The sequence below is a fragment of the Raphanus sativus genome, chromosome 6, assembly GCF_000801105.2.
Source record: "Raphanus sativus cultivar WK10039 chromosome 6, ASM80110v3, whole genome shotgun sequence".
Classification (NCBI taxonomy): domain Eukaryota; kingdom Viridiplantae; phylum Streptophyta; class Magnoliopsida; order Brassicales; family Brassicaceae; genus Raphanus; species Raphanus sativus.
The window spans coordinates 791,499-810,284 of NC_079516.1; the positions used below are offsets into that span (position 1 = coordinate 791,499).

General features: G+C 35.9%; 4 protein-coding genes and 1 non-coding gene across 5 annotated transcripts; 2 read left to right on the plus strand and 3 right to left on the minus strand.

Annotated features, from left to right (window-relative positions):
• Window positions 1-2,329: 2,329 nt before the first annotated feature.
• LOC108806788 (uncharacterized) lies at window positions 2,330-4,057 on the plus strand. The gene has a single exon (XM_018578978.2). The coding sequence runs from the start codon at window positions 2,384-2,386 to the stop codon at window positions 3,833-3,835; it is 1,452 nt and encodes a 483-aa protein (XP_018434480.1). The 5' UTR covers window positions 2,330-2,383; the 3' UTR covers window positions 3,836-4,057.
• Window positions 4,058-4,310: 253 nt separating this feature from the next.
• On the plus strand, window positions 4,311-4,381 carry TRNAG-GCC (transfer RNA glycine (anticodon GCC)). The gene has a single exon. It is a non-coding gene; the product is annotated as a tRNA-Gly (tRNA).
• A 1,173-nt stretch (window positions 4,382-5,554) lies between these two features.
• On the minus strand, window positions 5,555-6,856 carry LOC108807558 (probable aspartic proteinase GIP2). The gene has a single exon (XM_018579835.1). The coding sequence runs from the start codon at window positions 6,854-6,856 to the stop codon at window positions 5,555-5,557; it is 1,302 nt and encodes a 433-aa protein (XP_018435337.1).
• A 2,345-nt stretch (window positions 6,857-9,201) lies between these two features.
• LOC108807557 (probable aspartic proteinase GIP2) lies at window positions 9,202-10,449 on the minus strand. Its single transcript, XM_018579834.2, has 4 exons — window positions 10,437-10,449; window positions 10,184-10,318; window positions 9,676-10,080; window positions 9,202-9,623 (listed from the first exon to the last, which is right to left on the minus strand). The coding sequence occupies exons 1-4, from the start codon at window positions 10,447-10,449 to the stop codon at window positions 9,202-9,204; spliced, it is 975 nt and encodes a 324-aa protein (XP_018435336.2).
• A 4,023-nt stretch (window positions 10,450-14,472) lies between these two features.
• On the minus strand, window positions 14,473-17,988 carry LOC130496615 (cationic amino acid transporter 7, chloroplastic-like). The gene is made up of 5 exons (XM_056988830.1): window positions 17,530-17,988; window positions 16,868-17,436; window positions 16,555-16,786; window positions 14,691-15,240; window positions 14,473-14,587 (listed from the first exon to the last, which is right to left on the minus strand). The coding sequence occupies exons 1-5, from the start codon at window positions 17,918-17,920 to the stop codon at window positions 14,560-14,562; spliced, it is 1,770 nt and encodes a 589-aa protein (XP_056844810.1). The 5' UTR covers window positions 17,921-17,988; the 3' UTR covers window positions 14,473-14,559.
• Between the last annotated feature and the right edge of the window lie 798 nt (window positions 17,989-18,786).

Below are 18,786 nucleotides of genomic sequence, written 5' to 3' on the forward strand. Positions count from 1 at the left end.
ACAATGAGAGTGATGATGACTATGTGGATCAAATAGATATGGTCAGTAGGAAGCGTTATATCTATTGGTGAAGAAGAAGATGACACTTATACTGCATTGTACATCTTAAACTTTTTTTTCCTCTATATTGGACATTGTTTGTGCACAATGGATTGGTGTTCTTAACTAAAGCATTGAATCAATTGTTCAATTTGGCCCAAATTAATGAGGAAGAAGAATGTGGTATTGATGATGTTGATTAAGAAAATGAGCCACCCAGCTATGTATACACTTCATTAGTGATTTTATTTATTTATTACTTTCACAAAAATTGATTGTCCATATTATTTTTTGATGCATCTCCACATTATTTTAAATTGAATGCACTCAGTGTAATTTTTCATACTTTATTAGTTTTTCTGGTAGTTTGGAAATTGAGTTGATTAGCATGATCGATGATTAAATTATCCGAAAATAGTTTTTCAGTAAAGATCATCATACAGCAGATGGTTATCTGGACGGTCCTCGTCGTTGAAACTGACACTGGAGATGCAAATTATATTCCCTTCACCAGGATGTACACTAATGCATCGACCAGCATACACCAATATACCTGCAAGTAGTCACAATTAACCCCCAAAAAAATCAGAGAAGGTCATTAACCGCAATTAACCATGCTTAAAATGCAAAGCAATACTATAAATACTTACTCCATTCATCTCTGTCATATTCTGAAAGAAGTTTCTCCATATGCAACTTTGATATATTTTGCTTCTTCAACTTCTCACCAGCATTTGGATAAGAAGATCCCACTTCCAGCCACTTTTGCTTCTTCAACCCATCAATATGAGGAGGAACACGAGCCTTAACTGATGCTAGCTGATCAGTCACTGAAAACTATTTAGAAGATGCACAAATGTCAAGAATAATTTCTCTAAATCGATGACATTAAATTTGATTTATATGATTTGTTTTCATGGGTGTGATTATACCAAAACAAAGGGCAATATACATTTTGAGTAAAACCTAAGGATTATGAAAATGCAATTGAAAAAGAGGAAAATATGATTTATAATTAAGACTAGCCCACAAACATAGTAGCTAGAGGTTATCATCTATAGCACTGGGATTCAAATTCTATTACAGAAAAGGTTTTGTGAAATAAATGAGGTCTTTTGTTTGTATGGAATAGTTTAATATCTATTAACCATTTCACTTGTGTATGATCTGTTTAAATTCCTCAGAGTAGTATATTTATAGAGATCTCAGGACAAGTCAGCCGGTGACAACAAGTCAGGCCGCATAATCTTCAAAACGAAGAAAACCAACAGAAAGAGATAAGCACCGGGATCATCACTAAACAAAACACATTGCCCACGAAGTCCTTTGGTCTTTTCTTTTTGTCTTAGTACCCCCAGCAACTTCGATTCAAAGACATCGTGTCTGTCATTTTCGTGTCTAACAGTCAGAATTTTCTGGGTTATAATGTTCATGGTTTATAAAGTTGTAGGAAAGTTTTGTAATTTTTCAGAAAATACTCGAGTCTGTATTCGGTAAGAGTAGCTCTGTTCTCTTTTGACTCTTTGGGTCCGATTGGTTACGACTTTAGCTTTATATTTTTTCTGTAGATTTTGTGCTGTAGGATTGTGGGCTGTATCTGTAGAATTTTTAGCTGTTAGTTTTTAAAAGAAATAAAAGTAATTGTTTAATATTAATAGTTTGTTTTAAAATTAGAATTAAGTTATGATTATCTTAAAATAAAAATAATATCAGTACATATTTAAACAACTAAATTAATTATTGTATACATTAAGAATCCTAATGATATATAATTAAAAATGTGATTTTTAATTTATATGTATATGAAATTTATATTTATCTACTACATATATGTGTGCATATACTTTTACATGGTTTTTTAAATATTTTAGAGAACTATATATATAAATACGTGTATTATTATATTTAGACAAGTGGAATATATATTTTATATGTATTAGAAATATTTTTTTTTACAGAGATGTAAAACAGTTTTATAGGAAAAGAAGAAATGTATTTTTAAGAGCACTTGAAATAGTGCTTCACAAAAACTGCTGTACACAGCCGTGAAATGAAAGAAAAGCTTATTAGAGCTGTGAGATCCAAAAGTATAACGAAAGCCTGATTGATTTAAGTTTAGTGCTTTGGAAAGAATTATGGCTGTGTGCAGCACTCGCAGCTTGCACCAATCACCTCCTTTGTCTAGCTTTGTTTTCTTTATAAATAAAAAACGGGTTTAGAAGTGAGAGCTGTCCTCTAAAAAGGCCAGCAAACTCTTAATGGACCAACAAAAATGTAATGGGCCTTTCACTGCTTTGAATCTCCGTCTTCTTTCGTCTCTCTCTTTCTACTCTGTTCTGCAACGATGGAGCAACCACCAGATCGGCAAAATCGACCATGGAGATTCTCCACCTTCGTCTACTCTTCTTCGATCTCATTCCTTCTCCTTTCTATACTCATACTCTCCTTCACCACCACCGATCTCTACAAATCCCAAACTCTCAGACTCACCTTCACCGCTCATCGCATCATCAACACCTATCTCCAACCTCTCTTCTCCAAACCCAAACCAGCGTCACCTCCCTCCCACTGCGTGTTATGGATGGCTCCTTTCCTTTCGAGCGGAGGCTACAGCTCAGAAGCATGGTCCTACATCCTATCACTCCACCGCCACAATCTCGGAAAAAACCCTAAGTTCCGAATCACGATCGAGCACCACGGCGATCTCCAATCGCCGGAGTTCTGGAACGGTTTAGCGAAAGAGACGAGAGAGCTCGCCATCGAAATGCACGAAACGGAGTGCAGACCCAACGAGACGATCGTCGTTTGCCACAGCGAGCCCGGCGCGTGGTATCCACCCTTGTTCGAGACGCTTCCTTGTCCTCCTCCTTACGGTTACGGAGACTTTAGGGCTGTGATTGGGAGAACGATGTTCGAGACCGATAGAGTTAATGGCGAGCACGTGGAGCGGTGTAACAAGATGGATCGGGTTTGGGTCCCTACTGAGTTTCATGTCTCTTCGTTTGTGGGAAGTGGTGTTGATTCTTCAAAGGTTGTTAAGATTGTGCAGCCTGTAGATGTTGACGTGTTCGATCCTTTAAAGTATGAGCCGTTGGATTTGGTGGAGATTGGGGATTTGGTTTTAGGCTCTGGAGGGAGAGGTTTAGGGTTAGGGTTTGTGTTCTTGAGTGTGTTTAAGTGGGAGCAGAGGAAAGGTTGGGATGTGTTGTTGAAAGCTTACTTAAGAGAGTTCTCTGGTAAAGACAATGTTGCTCTGTTTCTGTTGACAAACGCTTATCATTCGGATAGAGACTTCGGGAACAAGATTGTGGATTTTGTGAGAGAGTTGGATCTTGAAGAGGGGGAAGGTGGTTACCCTTTTGTTTACGTGATTGATAAACACATAGCGCAAGTTGATCTGCCTCGGTTGTACAAAGCGGCTGATGCGTTTGTGTTGCCTACGAGAGGGGAAGGATGGGGGCGGCCGATTGTGGAAGCCATGGCGATGTCTTTGCCTGTGATTGCGACGAACTGGTCTGGACCGACGGAGTATCTGACGGAAGAGAACGGTTATCCGCTTGTGGTTGAGGAGATGAGTGAAGTGATGGAAGGTCCTTTTGAAGGGCATCGATGGGCGGAGCCGTCTGTGGGTAAGCTTAGGGTGCTTATGAGGCGTGTGATGAGTGAACCTGATGAAGCGAAGGTTAAAGGGAAGCGTGGAAGAGAGGACATGGTGAAGAAGTTTGCTCCTGAGGTTGTGGCTAAGGTTGTTGCGGAACAAATCGAGAGGATCTTTGAAGAGAAAACAAGAACATGACATGATCTCACACTTTGCTCTAGATCAAATAAGGAAACAGAGTGAACAGTGATTTCTCATTAGGATTATTCAAGAATCAAACATACTGTATATCAAGAACAGCTTATTCTCAAGTTTCTGTTTCTTTTTACTATAGATGAGAAGCGAAAGGTGACAGGACTTTGCTTATGTACTGACTTCTTGAAATTCACTGCCTGAAATAAGGATAATAGAAGATGATGAGTGGAGAGTGTTTCAAAAGAAAAAAAAGGATGAGTGGAGTAGTAGAATCTGCTAAACTCAACGCAAATGGTGTGGGTTTAATTTGGAGCAATGAATCAACCACTCTCTTCAAGAAATATATCTTGGCACAGAAGTGGTGAGTCTTTGACTTGACAACAGCAGTAGTTGTAGTAGTTTTAACTTTTAAGAGTGTTGAGTTTGTCGAAGACTCAACTATAGTACGTTACTAATAGCAATGCACTTCAATCAGCAAGCACCAGTGGTCTAGTGGTAGAATAGTACCCTGCCACGGTACAGACCCGGGTTCGATTCCCGGCTGGTGCATAATTTTTTGTTTTTTTGGCAAGTAAAACTTTTTTTTTTGAACTTCACACAAATGAATTAGTCAGCTTCTTTAGGGCTGAAGAATTGCTAGCTTGACTGTTGAATCATGTGTTTAGATATGTGAAGCCATAAAAAAAATCACAGTTCATAAATGAAAATGAACAATTATTAAAAAAAAAAACTCATCACAGTTGAGTACGTGATGTATTGTAACGCAAAAGCGAAGAAGTGAAAGAAAACTTGGAGGCATCAAGATCAAACTCAACTAGATTATCTTCCCTTTGATATCCTCCAATTTCAACAGGAATTCTCGAACCCATCTCCGGAATCCACAAACGCTAACACAAAACACTCTTCTTCACCTTCACAAGCGAGTTTGATCCATAGATATCCCACTTTATTTCCCGGAATAGGAAGCGTGTATTAATAAATAATTGATATGGTATTTCCTCCAAGTTATAAATGAAAACGTGACAAAATTTGAATTGGTCAAGAAAGTCAAATATGTCAACAAGTGAATACGTAAAGTCAAAGGTTCGTTGGCCCTTTGGATCCATAATGCATGGGTACGCGCACGTGTAATAGTGTTTTTTTTTTGTGGGCAACAGTGTAGTAGTGTTATTGTATAGGATTTACTCGAAGATGTTTCCCGGAAGGAGAAGATATGAAAAAGTAATTGATATGGTATTTATTTTTTTGTCAACAATTGATTGGTATTTAAGAGATAATAATATGAAGTTACAGAACGTGACAAACTCATTTAAATAAAATAAAATATATAAAAAGTACATAGGCACATTGAAGTGAATAATTCGCTGGCATGCGTTCTAAGCATGGCTAACCGCAACTCTTTCGCCAAGACTCGAGAGTCAATCGCAATTTTCAACAAAATATGCATATTTATATTTCTTTACGTAAAATGAAACCAATATTCCAGTGTATCTATTTAAAAAAAAAAAAAATTTGTCATGTTTGTGATTTTTCAACGTCAAACATTTTCTGAAAATGTGAGGAGGTTATAAGAAAATCACATTATGAAATTAAAATGAACAAAAATAGTAGTAAAAGTTCAGCTATCAATAGGTTTAGGAGAGTCTTTTGTCGACTTCTTATTAATAATATAGCGTTTGTGCAGGAAATAGAAAGATAATGAATGAGTTTTATAGTAACTCATCACTGTGGACTACACGATGTGTTGTGACGCAAAAGAGAAGAAGTGAAAGAAAACTTTGAGGCCTCAAGATCAAACTCAACTAGATTATCTTCCATTTGATACCCTCCGATCTCGATTGGAAACTTCGACTCAAACTCGTCAGCTTCCTGAAACGCTAGACAAACAACATTTTTCTTTACCTTCACAAGCGAGTTTGGTCCGTATATATCCCACTTTGTTCCTCCTCCCAACACCAAACTGATCACCGGAGTCTCTTTCCCCAGCAGAGACTTTCCTCCAAAACTTTTATAGCTAAAGCAGTCGGTGAAAGGATACACTGCTTTTAGCTTCTTGGCTTTCTCGGAGAAGGCTCCGACAAGAGCTTTGTAAATGGACGCCTCCAAGAGAGTGTAAGGAATCACGTTCTTGATCTTCGTGCGTCCCCAATGACCCGTCTTGTTTTTCAACAAATCATGATCAAAAGAGAGCCTCTTCCCGTTGACTTCGATAGATTTGACATCTATAAAATAGTTATAGTCCTCCCCGTGCTCTATTGTTTCCCGGTTCGAGATAAGAGGAGTGGAAACCAATAACCCCGCCTTGACGTCTTTACGGTTTGGGCTGCCGCCGATGTAAACAGACCCGGGGTTGTTTCCAGGTTTGGAAGGCAAACAAAGAGAGACTTTAAAGGGAATCTTGTAAGAAGTGACGAGGCTACCAACGAAAGATGTGGAGCTATTACCGAGACCGAGAATGCCCAGAGTACCAGCCGGAAGCATACTCAGGAAGCCCTCGAAGTAACTTCTGCAAGCTATACGCGCCCTCGCTGGGCGTTTGGGTGCAACGTAAGCTGATGATGGAGACGTGTAACTTAGCATGACATCGTCGTTAATAAGAGTAGCGATCTGGTTGTTAAAGGTTAACTCGGATTTGAGGTACGCCTGACAAGTGGAGCATTTATCTTTAGTTTGTTCGCAGCCGCGGGACCCGCAGGGGACAGGGGTCGAGGTGGTTGAGTTATAGCCCACCGTATCGCATTCAAACCATAAGGCTGAGCCTCTAATGTCTACGACTAGGTTTGCCACAACTGATGGCTTGCCGATCGTCACGTTGGTATAGTAGAGACCACTTCTGGTGTCTTTGAAGACAGGAATTACAAAAGCATGAGGTTTTGGCTTTAGGTTGTGTTCGGTTAAGGATGTCGTGTTTGCGATAAAAACGAAGATGATGTTTAAGAAAATGAAAAGGCGAGACCTTTTTGATGGTTGGGTAAATTGTAGAGATGTGCGAGTCATGTTGTTGTTCTGGTACTGACTAGGCATTTACATATATAGTTACAGAGTTGTATGGGATGTATATATTTGATATGGTATATAAGAGATTTTTTTTTGTTAAAGCATGGTATATAAGAGATATATAAATGAAATTCTAAAACGTGACAAATAAAGTTTTAAATTAATTAAAGAAAGTAAAATACGCAAGCGAGGAAGATGAAATAAAGATTCGTCGGTCTGCCTTGGATCCTTAAAAACTTGAAAACAAGATTTCTCTAACGTTTTTTTTTTTTTGAAAAAGATCTAACGTTTCTATACATATTATGTTTTTAGAAATTCTTAAGAATTTCATTTTGAAGCTTTGATCGCCAAGAAAAATTCAACACCTGCCCTAAAATGAGTATATATATATATATAAATAGAAAGCCTTCTTCTTGATTTTTTTTATGAAATCATTTTTATTAAGAAATATTGTATTTTGCATAATAGCATAGTGTTATTATAATAGCAATGTCAAAGGCCAAAAAATACGCATGCATGTACGGATCACTAACTAGTAACGGCCACCGTACATAAACTGCATAATTGATATGGTCGGTGATTTAGGAGACGTAAGAAACGTAGAATGGATGATTTCGTTTTATTTAAAGCAGCAAGTGATTAAGCTTGAAGTCAAAGACTCGTTGGCATCGTGGCATGCGACGTCCAAAGCGCACCTCAACCCTTTTGCCAACTTTTGCCAAGAGTCAATTGCAATAAAATATGAAGTTAATTTTCCTACCGTTTCATACTAAGTTAGTTTTTAAATAAATTTACGCGTATATGAAAAAAATATTAGTATTTGTATAGTAATTTAGCTAGTTATTTCTGATTTTCAGAATAAAATTAGTTTTATGTGTAGGAAATATTATATAATCACAATTATTTTTAAAACAATAATGAAATCCTTTTCATGAAAAAGATGAAATATTAGTTTTAGTAGCAGTAAGTATATTAATAATCTTGAACAACCAGAAATTTATGAAATCGTTGATATAAATAGATACTTAATTTTTCATCACAAAATAAGAGCAAACACATTGTAATTGCACCAGCAGGCATTGGCGGAGCTAGCCTCAATTTTCACTAGGGTCAATTAAAAATATTAATTAATATTAATTAAATATTAATATTTTATTTAAATCTATTAAAATAACTAAAAATAAAAGAAATTATTACATATTTATATCAAAATATTTTTGAATATATCCAAATATTAACTTATAAATTTGTTAGTATTCTTAATTTTTAAAAATAATTTAAAAATGATTTGTCACTGTACGTAAAATGATTCACAATAAAAGTATAAAAATTGTAGGGAAAGATGTTTATGTGTAAAATAAAAGTTAGATCAATAATTTTTAGTGGATAGAAATATTGAACATTAGAAAAATACCAGGAAACAACTAGATAAATGAATGATAATAATTTTAAATGATTAGTGAGTATATCTGGGACTTGACCAAATTAGAAACACGTAAACAATGTTTTTGGAAAAAAAAATCATGGGGTCAAGTCACGTATGGGAAATATCATGGGGTCAGTATAATTTTACACTATTTTACCAAAAATCGTTTCTAAATGCAAGTAAATCTATAGGGGTTATATAGCTGCCTCCGCCCCTGCCAGCAGGTTAGATATATACAGACAGTAGCTCAACTTCTATTCTTTTTAGTTTAGAGTGGTCAGTTTCATGAGCTTTGCAATTTGGTCAGTGATCGACTTTGTATCCACGGAGTTGAACTGGAGGCAGCTGTTGGACAGACCAAATTCTTTTTAAAGAAATTATATTTACTGTAGCTAACTGAAATAGTGTAAAAAAGAAGCACCATTGGTCTAGTCTCCAGTGGTAGTAGATTAGTATATAGACCCAGCGTATACTTTTCAGTTTTTTTCACAGCTTTAAAGCCTTAAATAAACCACTCTAGAATTCCTAACTTGCCTTTCGGACGTATTTAGATTTGGAAAAAATAAATATAACATTAACTAAAGTTCATTAAAAATTTAGGTTTCCTTACAAGAAAGCCACACTATTATCGTAAAATGAACAACTCTAGTTAAGCACACTATTATCAAAGTAAAATGAACAACTATAGTTAATGACCTTATGGCTCCGAACAGTGTGAATAGTAACAAAAATCTTTACATATACTTATATATCTATATTTTTGGTTACTATTACAACCGCATCTCACTTGTAACGCACATTACCATTAGGAGTCTAAGGGTAAAATTTTGAGTGGGACGACTTATAAATTCTCTTTTATTTTATAGGAGAATCTTTTGCAGAGTTATTTTATTAACAAGATGGTGGTTTTTTCGTGGAAGACAGAAAAAAAGTAACAATGAACTCATCAGAGTGGACGACTACACGATGTGTTGTGAAGCAAAAGCGAAGAAGTGAATGAAAACTTTGAAGCCTCAAGATCGAACTCGATTAGGTTATCTTCTACTTGATATCCTCCAATCTCAACCGGAAATCTCACACCAACTCCGGCATCGATAAACGCTAGACACACGACGGTTTTCTTTACCTTCACAAGCGAGTTTGGGCCATAGATATCCCACTTGGTTCCTCCCCCCATCACCAGACTGATTACGGGAATCTCTTTATCCAACAGAGACTTTCCTCCAAAACTTTTGTAGCTAAAGCAGTCAGTGGAGGGAGCCACGGCTTTTCGCTTCTTGGCTTTCCCCCCGAAAGCTTTGACAAGAGATTTGTAAATGGAAGTCTCCAAGAGACCGTAAGGAATCAAGCTAGAACTGATCCTTGCACCTTCCCAACCGAGTAAGAGGGGTGGAAACCAATAACCCTGTCACGTCTTTACGGTTCGGTGGCAGCACATAGGGGCCGCCACCGATGTAAACAGCCCCGGAATAGTTATTTCCGGGCTTGGATGGTAAACAAAGAGCGACTTTAAAGGGAATCTTGTAAGAAGAGACCAGGGCGCTAACGAAAGACGTCGAGGCATTACCGAGTCCGAGACCGCCGTTAGAACCGTACGGAAGCTTTGTATAGGCTTGAAAGCCATCGCCTACGCAAGCGAAACTCGCTCTCAGTGGGAGTTTGGGTGCTAAGTAAGCTGATGGTGACGTGTCGCGTAGGATCATCAAATCGTCGTTGACTAGATAATTGACGGTTGGGGTGAAGGCTAAGTCGGATTCGACGCCAGATATACACGTGTCGTTTCTGCAGGTAGGTCCGAAGGGGCCGAAGCAAGTGGTGCAACGATCTTTAGTTTGTGCGCAGCCACGGGACCCACAGAGGACAGGGGTATAGGTGGTTGAGTTATAGCCGAGCTCGCGGCAGTTGAAGTATAAGGCTGAGGCAGTAACGTCTAGGAACGTTGAGTGGTGGCTTCCCGACGGTCATGTTGGTGTAGTAGAGACCGGATATAGTGTCTTTCAAGATCGGAATAGCAAAAGCACGAGGCTTTTGCTTTGGCTTGTGTTTAGTCAGAGATGTGGTGACTGCGGTTAAAACGAAGAAAATGTTTAGAAAAATGAAAAATCGAGCCATTTGTTGCTGGTGGAGAAAAGTTGAGAGATGTTTAGTAGTATAATAAGTTGCGAGTTGTGTATCTCTCACACTCACTAACCATTTATATACAGTTACAAAGCTGAATCGGATGTGGGGTATTTAAGATAAATAAATGAAATTGTAAAATTTGAGAAAAAACTTTATGTGAGTTAAATAAAAGAAAGTAAAATATGCGAAGCATGTGAGGAAGATTGAAGCCAGAGATTCGTTGGTTGCTTTCAAACCGAATAAATAATCGATATGGGAAGCTTGTATTAATAAATAACCGATATGGTATTACATAGAAATAAACAAGTTAGTAGATTTTGACCGCTTGACTGAGCGAGTTTCAATTTCAATTTTCATCTTTGTTTATACTAATGATTTATAATATGGGTACTAATATAACATTTTGAGAAATAACAATGTATTTAATTACATGGAGTATTTTTTTGTATTCTACAGTAAATTATATGACTGATATTTATTAGATTTCATATAAACAAATCCAAAATTAGTATAATTAGATTTATGTATAAAATATCTAGAAAATAATTTTTCTGAATTAAAACTAAAAAAATAGATAAATATGAGTTAGTATGGTATTACAAATTGATATAGTAGTTATAGCATTTGCAAGAAATATGGTAGGCAATTTATTCCGTAGAATATTCGATTTGTATAGTTGTATCCATAGGTTTCAAAATAGAGAAAGTATATCTATTGTAAAAATATTTTATAAAGCATGTTAGGAAGAATCATAACTGTCTTGGCCGATAATATATGTCAACTTAACTGATTTATGAGTATAATATTTAATTTTAATTGTCTCTTGGTTAAATTTTAAATACTATTGTTATACTAAAGATTATAAAGATACTGGATATATGAATTTAAAATTGATTATCAAAATTTTCAAAAAAGATAAAATGTTTTTAAAAAAAAAAAAATTAGCTAGAATAGCTAGTAATGTGATCTAAACTTATTATAAGTATTGATTTGTATAAGTGATAATATATATTTTTAAAATTTAATTGATTAAATAATTATTTAATTGAGTAATTTTATTTTGTCTTATAAACCATTGTATTCTCATCCATACTTTTAAAAATATTATCCGTATATCCGCACAAATACAAATGTATTTGTTATATATCAAAATCTTAAGATAATGTATAATAAAATTATTGTTTTTATATATATTTTCTAAAACGTGACTATAATTTTATAAATGAATTAAAGAAAGTAAAATACGCAAGCGAGGAAGACTGAAATAAAGATTCGTCGGTATGCCTTGGATCCGTAAAAACTTGAAAATAAGATTTCTTCAACGTTTAAAAAAAAAGATTTCTCTAACGCTTTATACATATTATGTTTTTAGTAATTTCTTTGGAATTTGATTTTAAAACTTTGATTGCCAGGGAAAAAAATCAACACCTGCCCTAAAATCATTCTTTGTAACTTCCCTAAAATCATTCTTCTTGAATTTTCTTTATAAAATCATTTTTATTAATTAAGGGAATATTGTATTTAGCATAATAGTATAGTGTTATTATAATAGTAACGTCAAATGCAAAAAAAAATAATACGCATGCATGTACAGATCACTAACGGCCACCGTACATAAACTGCATAATTGATTAATTGATAGGTCGATGATGAAGTCAAAGACTCGTTGGCATGCGACGTCCCAAGCGCACCTCAACCCTTTTGCCAAGAATTAGTTGCATTAAAATATGAAATTAATTTTCCTTGCGTTTCATACTAAGTGGTTTAAATAAATTTACGCGTATATGAAAATAAATATTCGTATTTTCATAGTAATTTAGCTATTTCTGATTTTCGTCAGTAAAGTAATTTTCAATAAAAAAATTTCACAATTATTTTAAACCAATAATGAAATACATTTTTCATGAAAAGGATGAAATATTAGTGTTAGTAGCAGTAAATGTATTAACAATGAAGAGTTATCATAATGGAAATGCCAGGAGGCCCAAAAAGAATCTTGAACTACCAGAAATTTATGAAATCTTTGATACATAGATAATTAATTTTTCATCACAAAATAAGAGCAAACACATTGTAATTGCACCAGCAGGTTAGATATATACAGACAGTAGTTCAACTTCTGTTCTTTATTTAGTTTAGAAAATTGAGTAGTCAGTTTTATGAGCTTTGGTTTGGTCAGTGATCGACTTTGTATCCACGGAGTTGAGCTGGAGGCGCTGTTGGACAGACCAAATACGTTTTAAACAAATTATATATTTAATGTAACTAACTGAAATAGTGTAAATTAAAAAGTAGCACCAATGGTCTAGTCTCCAGTGGGGTAGTAGATTAGTATAGACCCAAGTGCGTATACTTTTCGAAAAATTTCACAGTTTGAAGCCTTAAATAAACCACTCTAGAATTAGCTTGACTTTCGGATGTCTTTAGATTGAAAAAAATAAATAAATCATTAACTGAAGTTCACTAAAAATTTAGGTTTCCTTACAAGAAAGCTACATTATCAAAGTAAAATGAACAACAAGAGTCAATGAGCTTGCGGGTAATTTTAAGTTGGACGACTTATAGATTCTCCTTGTTTTATAGGAGAATCTTTTGCCGATTTATTTTCTTAATAAGATGGTGGTTTTTCATCGAAAATAGAAAAAAGTAACAATGAACTCATCACATTGGACGACTACACGATGTGTTGTGAAGCAAAAGCGAAGAAGTGAATGAAAACTTTGAAGCCTCAAGATCAAACTCAACTAGATTGTCTTCCTTATCTTGTAAACATTTAAGTTATTTAAATTTGAAAGCCCTTTGTCAAAAAACACACACAAGATTGTTGGATTCTTGACTTCAAAACCTTACAAGGCCTATACTATTTTGACATTATTACACGTCATAAACACATTTGCAAAACCCATTTAACTAACAAGATTTAATAATAGGCCTTAGCGGTAGGCCCATTATTTCTGCTAAGTTCTATATGCAACTTGTATATTTAGAGTTTTATCTTTAACTAAGCCCACCACAGTTATACATTGTACGTATACAGGCTTTCATGTGACTAACAAGTTGATTACATTGGGACCATGAAGAGTAATTCTCTATGTCAAGTTGATGACTCTTGGAAGAATCAAGAAGCCAAGTTCTACTTCGAGACTGGTATACACAACAATCCCAAGAACACTGAAGTTACAGTATTTTTAATGGGTTTTCCTTCTTTTAAGTTCCAATTGAGTTATTAAAAGCATGTATTAAGAGGCTTTTCGTGGATGTTAAAACACATAATACCATATGATATATATAGTTGCACGACTTGACTTATAACTAAAACAGCCACTTTTCGACATAACGAATGGAATAACTTTCTTTTACTTTTATTGGTGGAGTATAATTATATCAGATCTTGCAAGTTGCCAACACTTGCTATTATTTTGAGAATTTAATCAAAAGAATCCTCAATGCTGAAAAATGTTGTGGAGGAAAACAAAATTTAGTACAAATGCTATAGCGATCTTTATCTGATATTTTCTATGCATAACTAATAACTTAGGCATGTATATAAAAAGATAAAGAGTACTGATTGAGATATTTTATTGTTATTATACTTGGGATTGTTCCTATTTTAGTCTCTTTCGAATATTTTTTTTGTTTTTGTTAGGAAACAGAATATTCTATTTCTGTAAAGCGAATGTCAAAAATACAATATGTGCAAAAGTAAAAAGGTGGTCAATGAAAATCAAGAGACATACACTGTCGAGTGTCAACATCTTGAAAGTCATGACAAGTGAAGGCAAAGCTGTGAGTCTGTGACTATGACTCTGACAATTGACATTCACCAGTTTTCTTTTTGTACAACTTGCCTTGATTGCTACAAAAGTCGTTGAACTTTATTTTTGTCAGCGGTTTTGACTTTAATTTACATATTCTTTTCCCTTTTCTTTGGCTAAAATACATATCTCCTTCATGGGGATACTGTCGCTAGATGATCACTGATCAGATATATATACTTTTGTTCGCTTAAGATAACTTCAGATTCACCTATATACTACTAGTTACTGTACATATCAAAATTAAACACGATGTCATGTAACAGCAATGTTTCAAAAAAAAAAGTAACAGCAATATATATACTTTAAACTCCCCAATGTAAAAGGTCTTATTATCTTATGTACCAATACGCCCTCGAGTCCCTCCTCTACTTGCCCAACACAATAACATATTGGCTGTTTTGTTCATATAAACAAACTTGTTAAACAACTCCTAGAAGATTTTCTTCGACCAAAAAAAAAAGCTTTCACCAAGTTTTGTTACTAGAAACATTCTTACCTCAAAATTCCGTTAATTCTTTCTAGACTTTCCACGTCTTTAAAATCAAGAGATCCATCTCCTTCAGCATCATAGCTCGCATGAACACTATAAAACACATACACAAGCACTGCCAACCCCGAGAAGAACCCGAATCTGATATACGAAGGAGCATCCAGCGATCCAAGCAAAAATATGTTCAAAAATATCGAAACGCAAGGAGTCCAAGGCATCAACGGTACTCCCCAAAACTCAGGAGTTCTAGCTTGAGGCACAACACAATGGAATATCTGCACAATGGCTATAGCCGCCACACCACAGGCTCCAAGCATGAACCATTTTGGTGAACTGGACGGTGCTAGTTTCCATATTAACGTGAAGACAATAGAGGTTATGGAGAATAGACAAAGGAAGGAGAGTGTTGGCCATGGTTTGGTGTATCCAACCGCTACGTAACGCCGGAATATAACAGCGTTTGCAACCATGTAAAAGACGAAGAGGGTTCCAATTGAAACTAGGTTTAAAAGAACGTTTAGGTCTGTAAAGAGTGCGAGCGCCGCCGTGAAGATTCCTGAAAAAACAATACAACATTAGCACTTGAACAGAAGGATATGCTAATCAAAGATCCATATTCTTGAATTAGCTCAATCAGTCATATTGGTATTTGATAAGGCAGATATATTCTAAGATGTATAAAGCTGATTTTGTAACAAAAACAATTTGATGATACTGGAGGAACTTGTTCCGTTAGTTTGGTGCTTAAGAGTATTTTCTTTTTCTTTTTGCAAAAATTAGAGTTTAGTTCCACGTTCAAGATCTATCCTTCCTTATGTGTTTATGTCCTAACAAAACTAGGCAACGTCTCAAGAATTCTAAATTTTTAAAACAAAACACTCTCTCATATAAGATGGGTTATAGTCTTTTAGACAGTCTAAAACATAAGTACATATGTGGTTTATTAATAATTTTCGGTTTATAAAATATAGTATCCAAGCTCTTTAGATTAGTAAAATATGAGAGAGAGAAACAATGCTTACACAAACGAATATGCAAACAAAAGTAACTTGTGGGTCTAAAATAAATTCGCTACCACGACACGACTTCACCATTTCGAGAAAGTTATAATTTAAATAATGATTCACCAAAGATCTTACACAACAATAATTAGCCAATTTTTATATTAGTGGCCAGACCAATGACCTGACCTAAAGATGTCATGCGCATAAGTTTATGTAAAGTTACGAAACAGAGAGCTCGAAAAGGTCACATTAAAGGACAAAAAGGACTAAAGAGACCCAACAATATGTCACGATCAAGACCGTTGAAAAGATTGAACTTTTTGAACCTAGTTGATGAACACGAGCACTACATTTTGTCGGATTTTATGTTCTAAATCGAGAACCAACACCAAAACAATCACATAAGAGCATAAGACATGGCCTACATTAATATAGTCACACAGTCAAGAGAGGTACACGACTACAGCCACAATCACAAACAAAATTAGCTGGGAAATATTTTTTTAAAAAGATTTGATTTTTTGGTTTTGTTTTCTTCTTTCGTACGCGTATATTGTATGTAATCACGTGGAAAGTGTTGATCTACGCATTGCACTCAAATCCAAAAAGATCATAGAAACAAAAAACAAGTGTTTTAAATTTGGGTCCCCACTCATTGTCTGTTTATCACTTGATGAAAATAAAACAGAGGAGAAACATAAACCGATCTTGACAAAAGGAAAAATATAAAAAAGAAATCTAACGTAACGTTATATTAAATTTCACGGCATTTACGTTGTTTTTAAACCTTATTAGATTTGTTAAATATTTAGTTTAATTAAAATAAAAGATTTAAAGAGTTTAAGACAAAACTTGTTTTAACTTACCAAGAAAAGCGGAAGCGTTGACTGGTGTGGATGTCTTGGGATGGACCTTAGCGAACCAAGCGGGGACCACTCTTGACCGTCCGATGACGCACATGTACCGAGCCTGCCCCAACATCGCCACCAACAACGACGTCAGTATCCCAAAACTTGCTCCAATCCCAACCACTTTCGTCACCCATTCCCAACCTTCCGATCTGCTAAACGCCGTCGCGTATGGTGCTTCAGTATCTATCTGCGTACACACACATACACATGATCATGGCCCTTGAACCAATTAAAAATTAATATTTTTTATTTTTTTTTATCAACAGACCAGATCGTAAGGGAGGAGCATGGACATGGAGACAGCCATTAAGCAGTAAAGTACAATGACGATAGCGACCGAGCCGGATATTCCCATGGGGATGTCTTTGACCGGGTCTCTCACTTCTTCAGCCATTGTCGAAACGGCGTCGTATCCAATATAACTCAAGTAAACCATCGCCGCTCCGTTGAACACACCCGAAGCTCCGAAAGGGAAAAACCCGGACGGATTCTCCGGGTCAGCGGGTCGGGTTAAATTCTTCGCGTCCCCTTTCCAGAACCCCATCGCGATCACGAACACGATGAATGCAATGTGCAACGCCGTTAGCACCATGTTCACCTTCGAACTCTCCCTCGTGCTGTAGCAGGTGATGAACGTGACGGCGAGGACGACGAGAACGGCGACGGGATCGATTTCGTTGAATCCGTTTGGGAGTCCGGAGACGACGAATCTCCACTCGGAGGTGGATAGTCCGAATGCGGATCCGAGATAAGCGGTGAACCCCCTCGAAACGGCGGCGTTTGACATGACGTAGTCCATTATCAGATTGGCTCCTGTTATAAACGCAGGGAACTCGCCTGTAACGGCCAAAAAAACGGTTACAGATAAAAACGGTTACAGATTTTGAATTTTTCAGGAAGGTTATAGAGAGAGTGTGTATATATACTGACCGAATGTGATACGGATGTAGCTGAAGGCGCCGCCGGCGACGGGGAGGTGAACGGCGAACTCGGTGTAGCAGAAGGCGGAGAGGAGAGCGCAGAGGCCGGCGATTGCGTAGGAGACGACGATCGAGGGACCGGCGAAGAGTCGGCTAGCGCGGCCGGTGGTGACGAAGACTCCGGCGCCGATCATGCCTCCGATTCCGAGTCCGACGAGGTCGTACCAGCGGAGAGTGCGGCTCATCTGCTCGCCGGAGACGGCGCGGACGCGGCTCATCTCGTCGTACGAGGTGGAGACGGAGATGGCGCGGCGGGAAAAGCGGGAGGGAGTGGCGGAGAGAGAGTTGAGGTAGACGCGGAGGCTTGAGAAGGAGGTGTCTCCGCGGTGATGGGCCTCCATTTCGGATTGTAGTCGGGTCGGGTCGATATGGATCGGGTTTGTGGAGAGTCTTGAGAGTAATTTGAAAGAGGGGGTTTTATAATGGGAATGAGAGAGTTCAGTGGCTTGCTGTGTAAATACGACGAACTTTAGGGACACTCATTAGTCAATAAATAATATATTAAAATTATTATTCACAAATGATCACATAAGCATAGATTAAAATAAACAAATCAGGTAAGCATAAAGTCTACAAAGATACAAATCTAATTTTTTTTTGTAATCTGTTAGGTATGGCAACTTTTTATCTATCCTATTAAAACTTAAAACTTGATCACTATTTCGATTTAACTTTGATTTATCGTATATATTAATAAATTCAAACTTTTTTGTAACATTATTAAATTCAAACTCTTATATTAATTAGGCATGTTACTATGTTGCCTAACAACATATATATTTAACTAAATATTTAAATATTTCAAAAATATAATAACAGAAAATATTTATACAGATTTTTAGATTGTAATCTGATAATATATTACTATGCATTTTAAAAGTATAATAAACAGTTTTTAAAGTATTTAAACATTATAAATATATTTTTGTCAGCTCATTATAAATATCTAAATAATTAGATTTTGTAATTATTATGCATTTATTTAATTTATCTTCTACTTATATACACAATATAAAATTTATAATATCATATATATTTATTAATTTCTTAATAACTTGGAGAATTGGTATGTTGATTGGAGTTGGATTCAAAAACAAGAATGTCAATTTGACCTATAAAATTTGACTTATATGAATACCATTTTGTATGATATGGTTAAATCCGGTTCAGTAAAAATCAAACTTATGTTGACTTGTTCTTCAGTTTA

What these genes read in the sequence shown, in the direction of transcription:
- LOC108806788 (XM_018578978.2), top strand. Translation starts at nt 2,384, where the DNA reads ATGGAGCAACCACCAGATCGGCAAAATCGACCATGGAGATTCTCCACC.
- LOC108807558 (XM_018579835.1), bottom strand. Translation starts at nt 6,856, where the DNA reads ATGCCTAGTCAGTACCAGAACAACAACATGACTCGCACATCTCTACAA.
- LOC108807557 (XM_018579834.2), bottom strand. An exon ending in ACCACTCAACGTTCCTAGAC is followed by an intron (nt 10,081 to 10,183) that starts GTTACTGCCTCA and finishes CACAAACTAAAG; the next exon opens with ATCGTTGCACCACTTGCTTC. An exon ending in CTATGTGCTGCCACCGAACC is followed by an intron (nt 9,624 to 9,675) that starts GTAAAGACGTGA and finishes TCGGTTGGGAAG; the next exon opens with GTGCAAGGATCAGTTCTAGC.
- LOC130496615 (XM_056988830.1), bottom strand. Translation starts at nt 17,920, where the DNA reads ATGGAGGCCCATCACCGCGGAGACACCTCCTTCTCAAGCCTCCGCGTC. An exon ending in TGCTCCTCCCTTACGATCTG is followed by an intron (nt 16,787 to 16,867) that starts GTCTGTTGATAA and finishes GTGTGTACGCAG; the next exon opens with ATAGATACTGAAGCACCATA. An exon ending in CAACGCTTCCGCTTTTCTTG is followed by an intron (nt 15,241 to 16,554) that starts GTAAGTTAAAAC and finishes TTGTTTTTTCAG; the next exon opens with GAATCTTCACGGCGGCGCTC.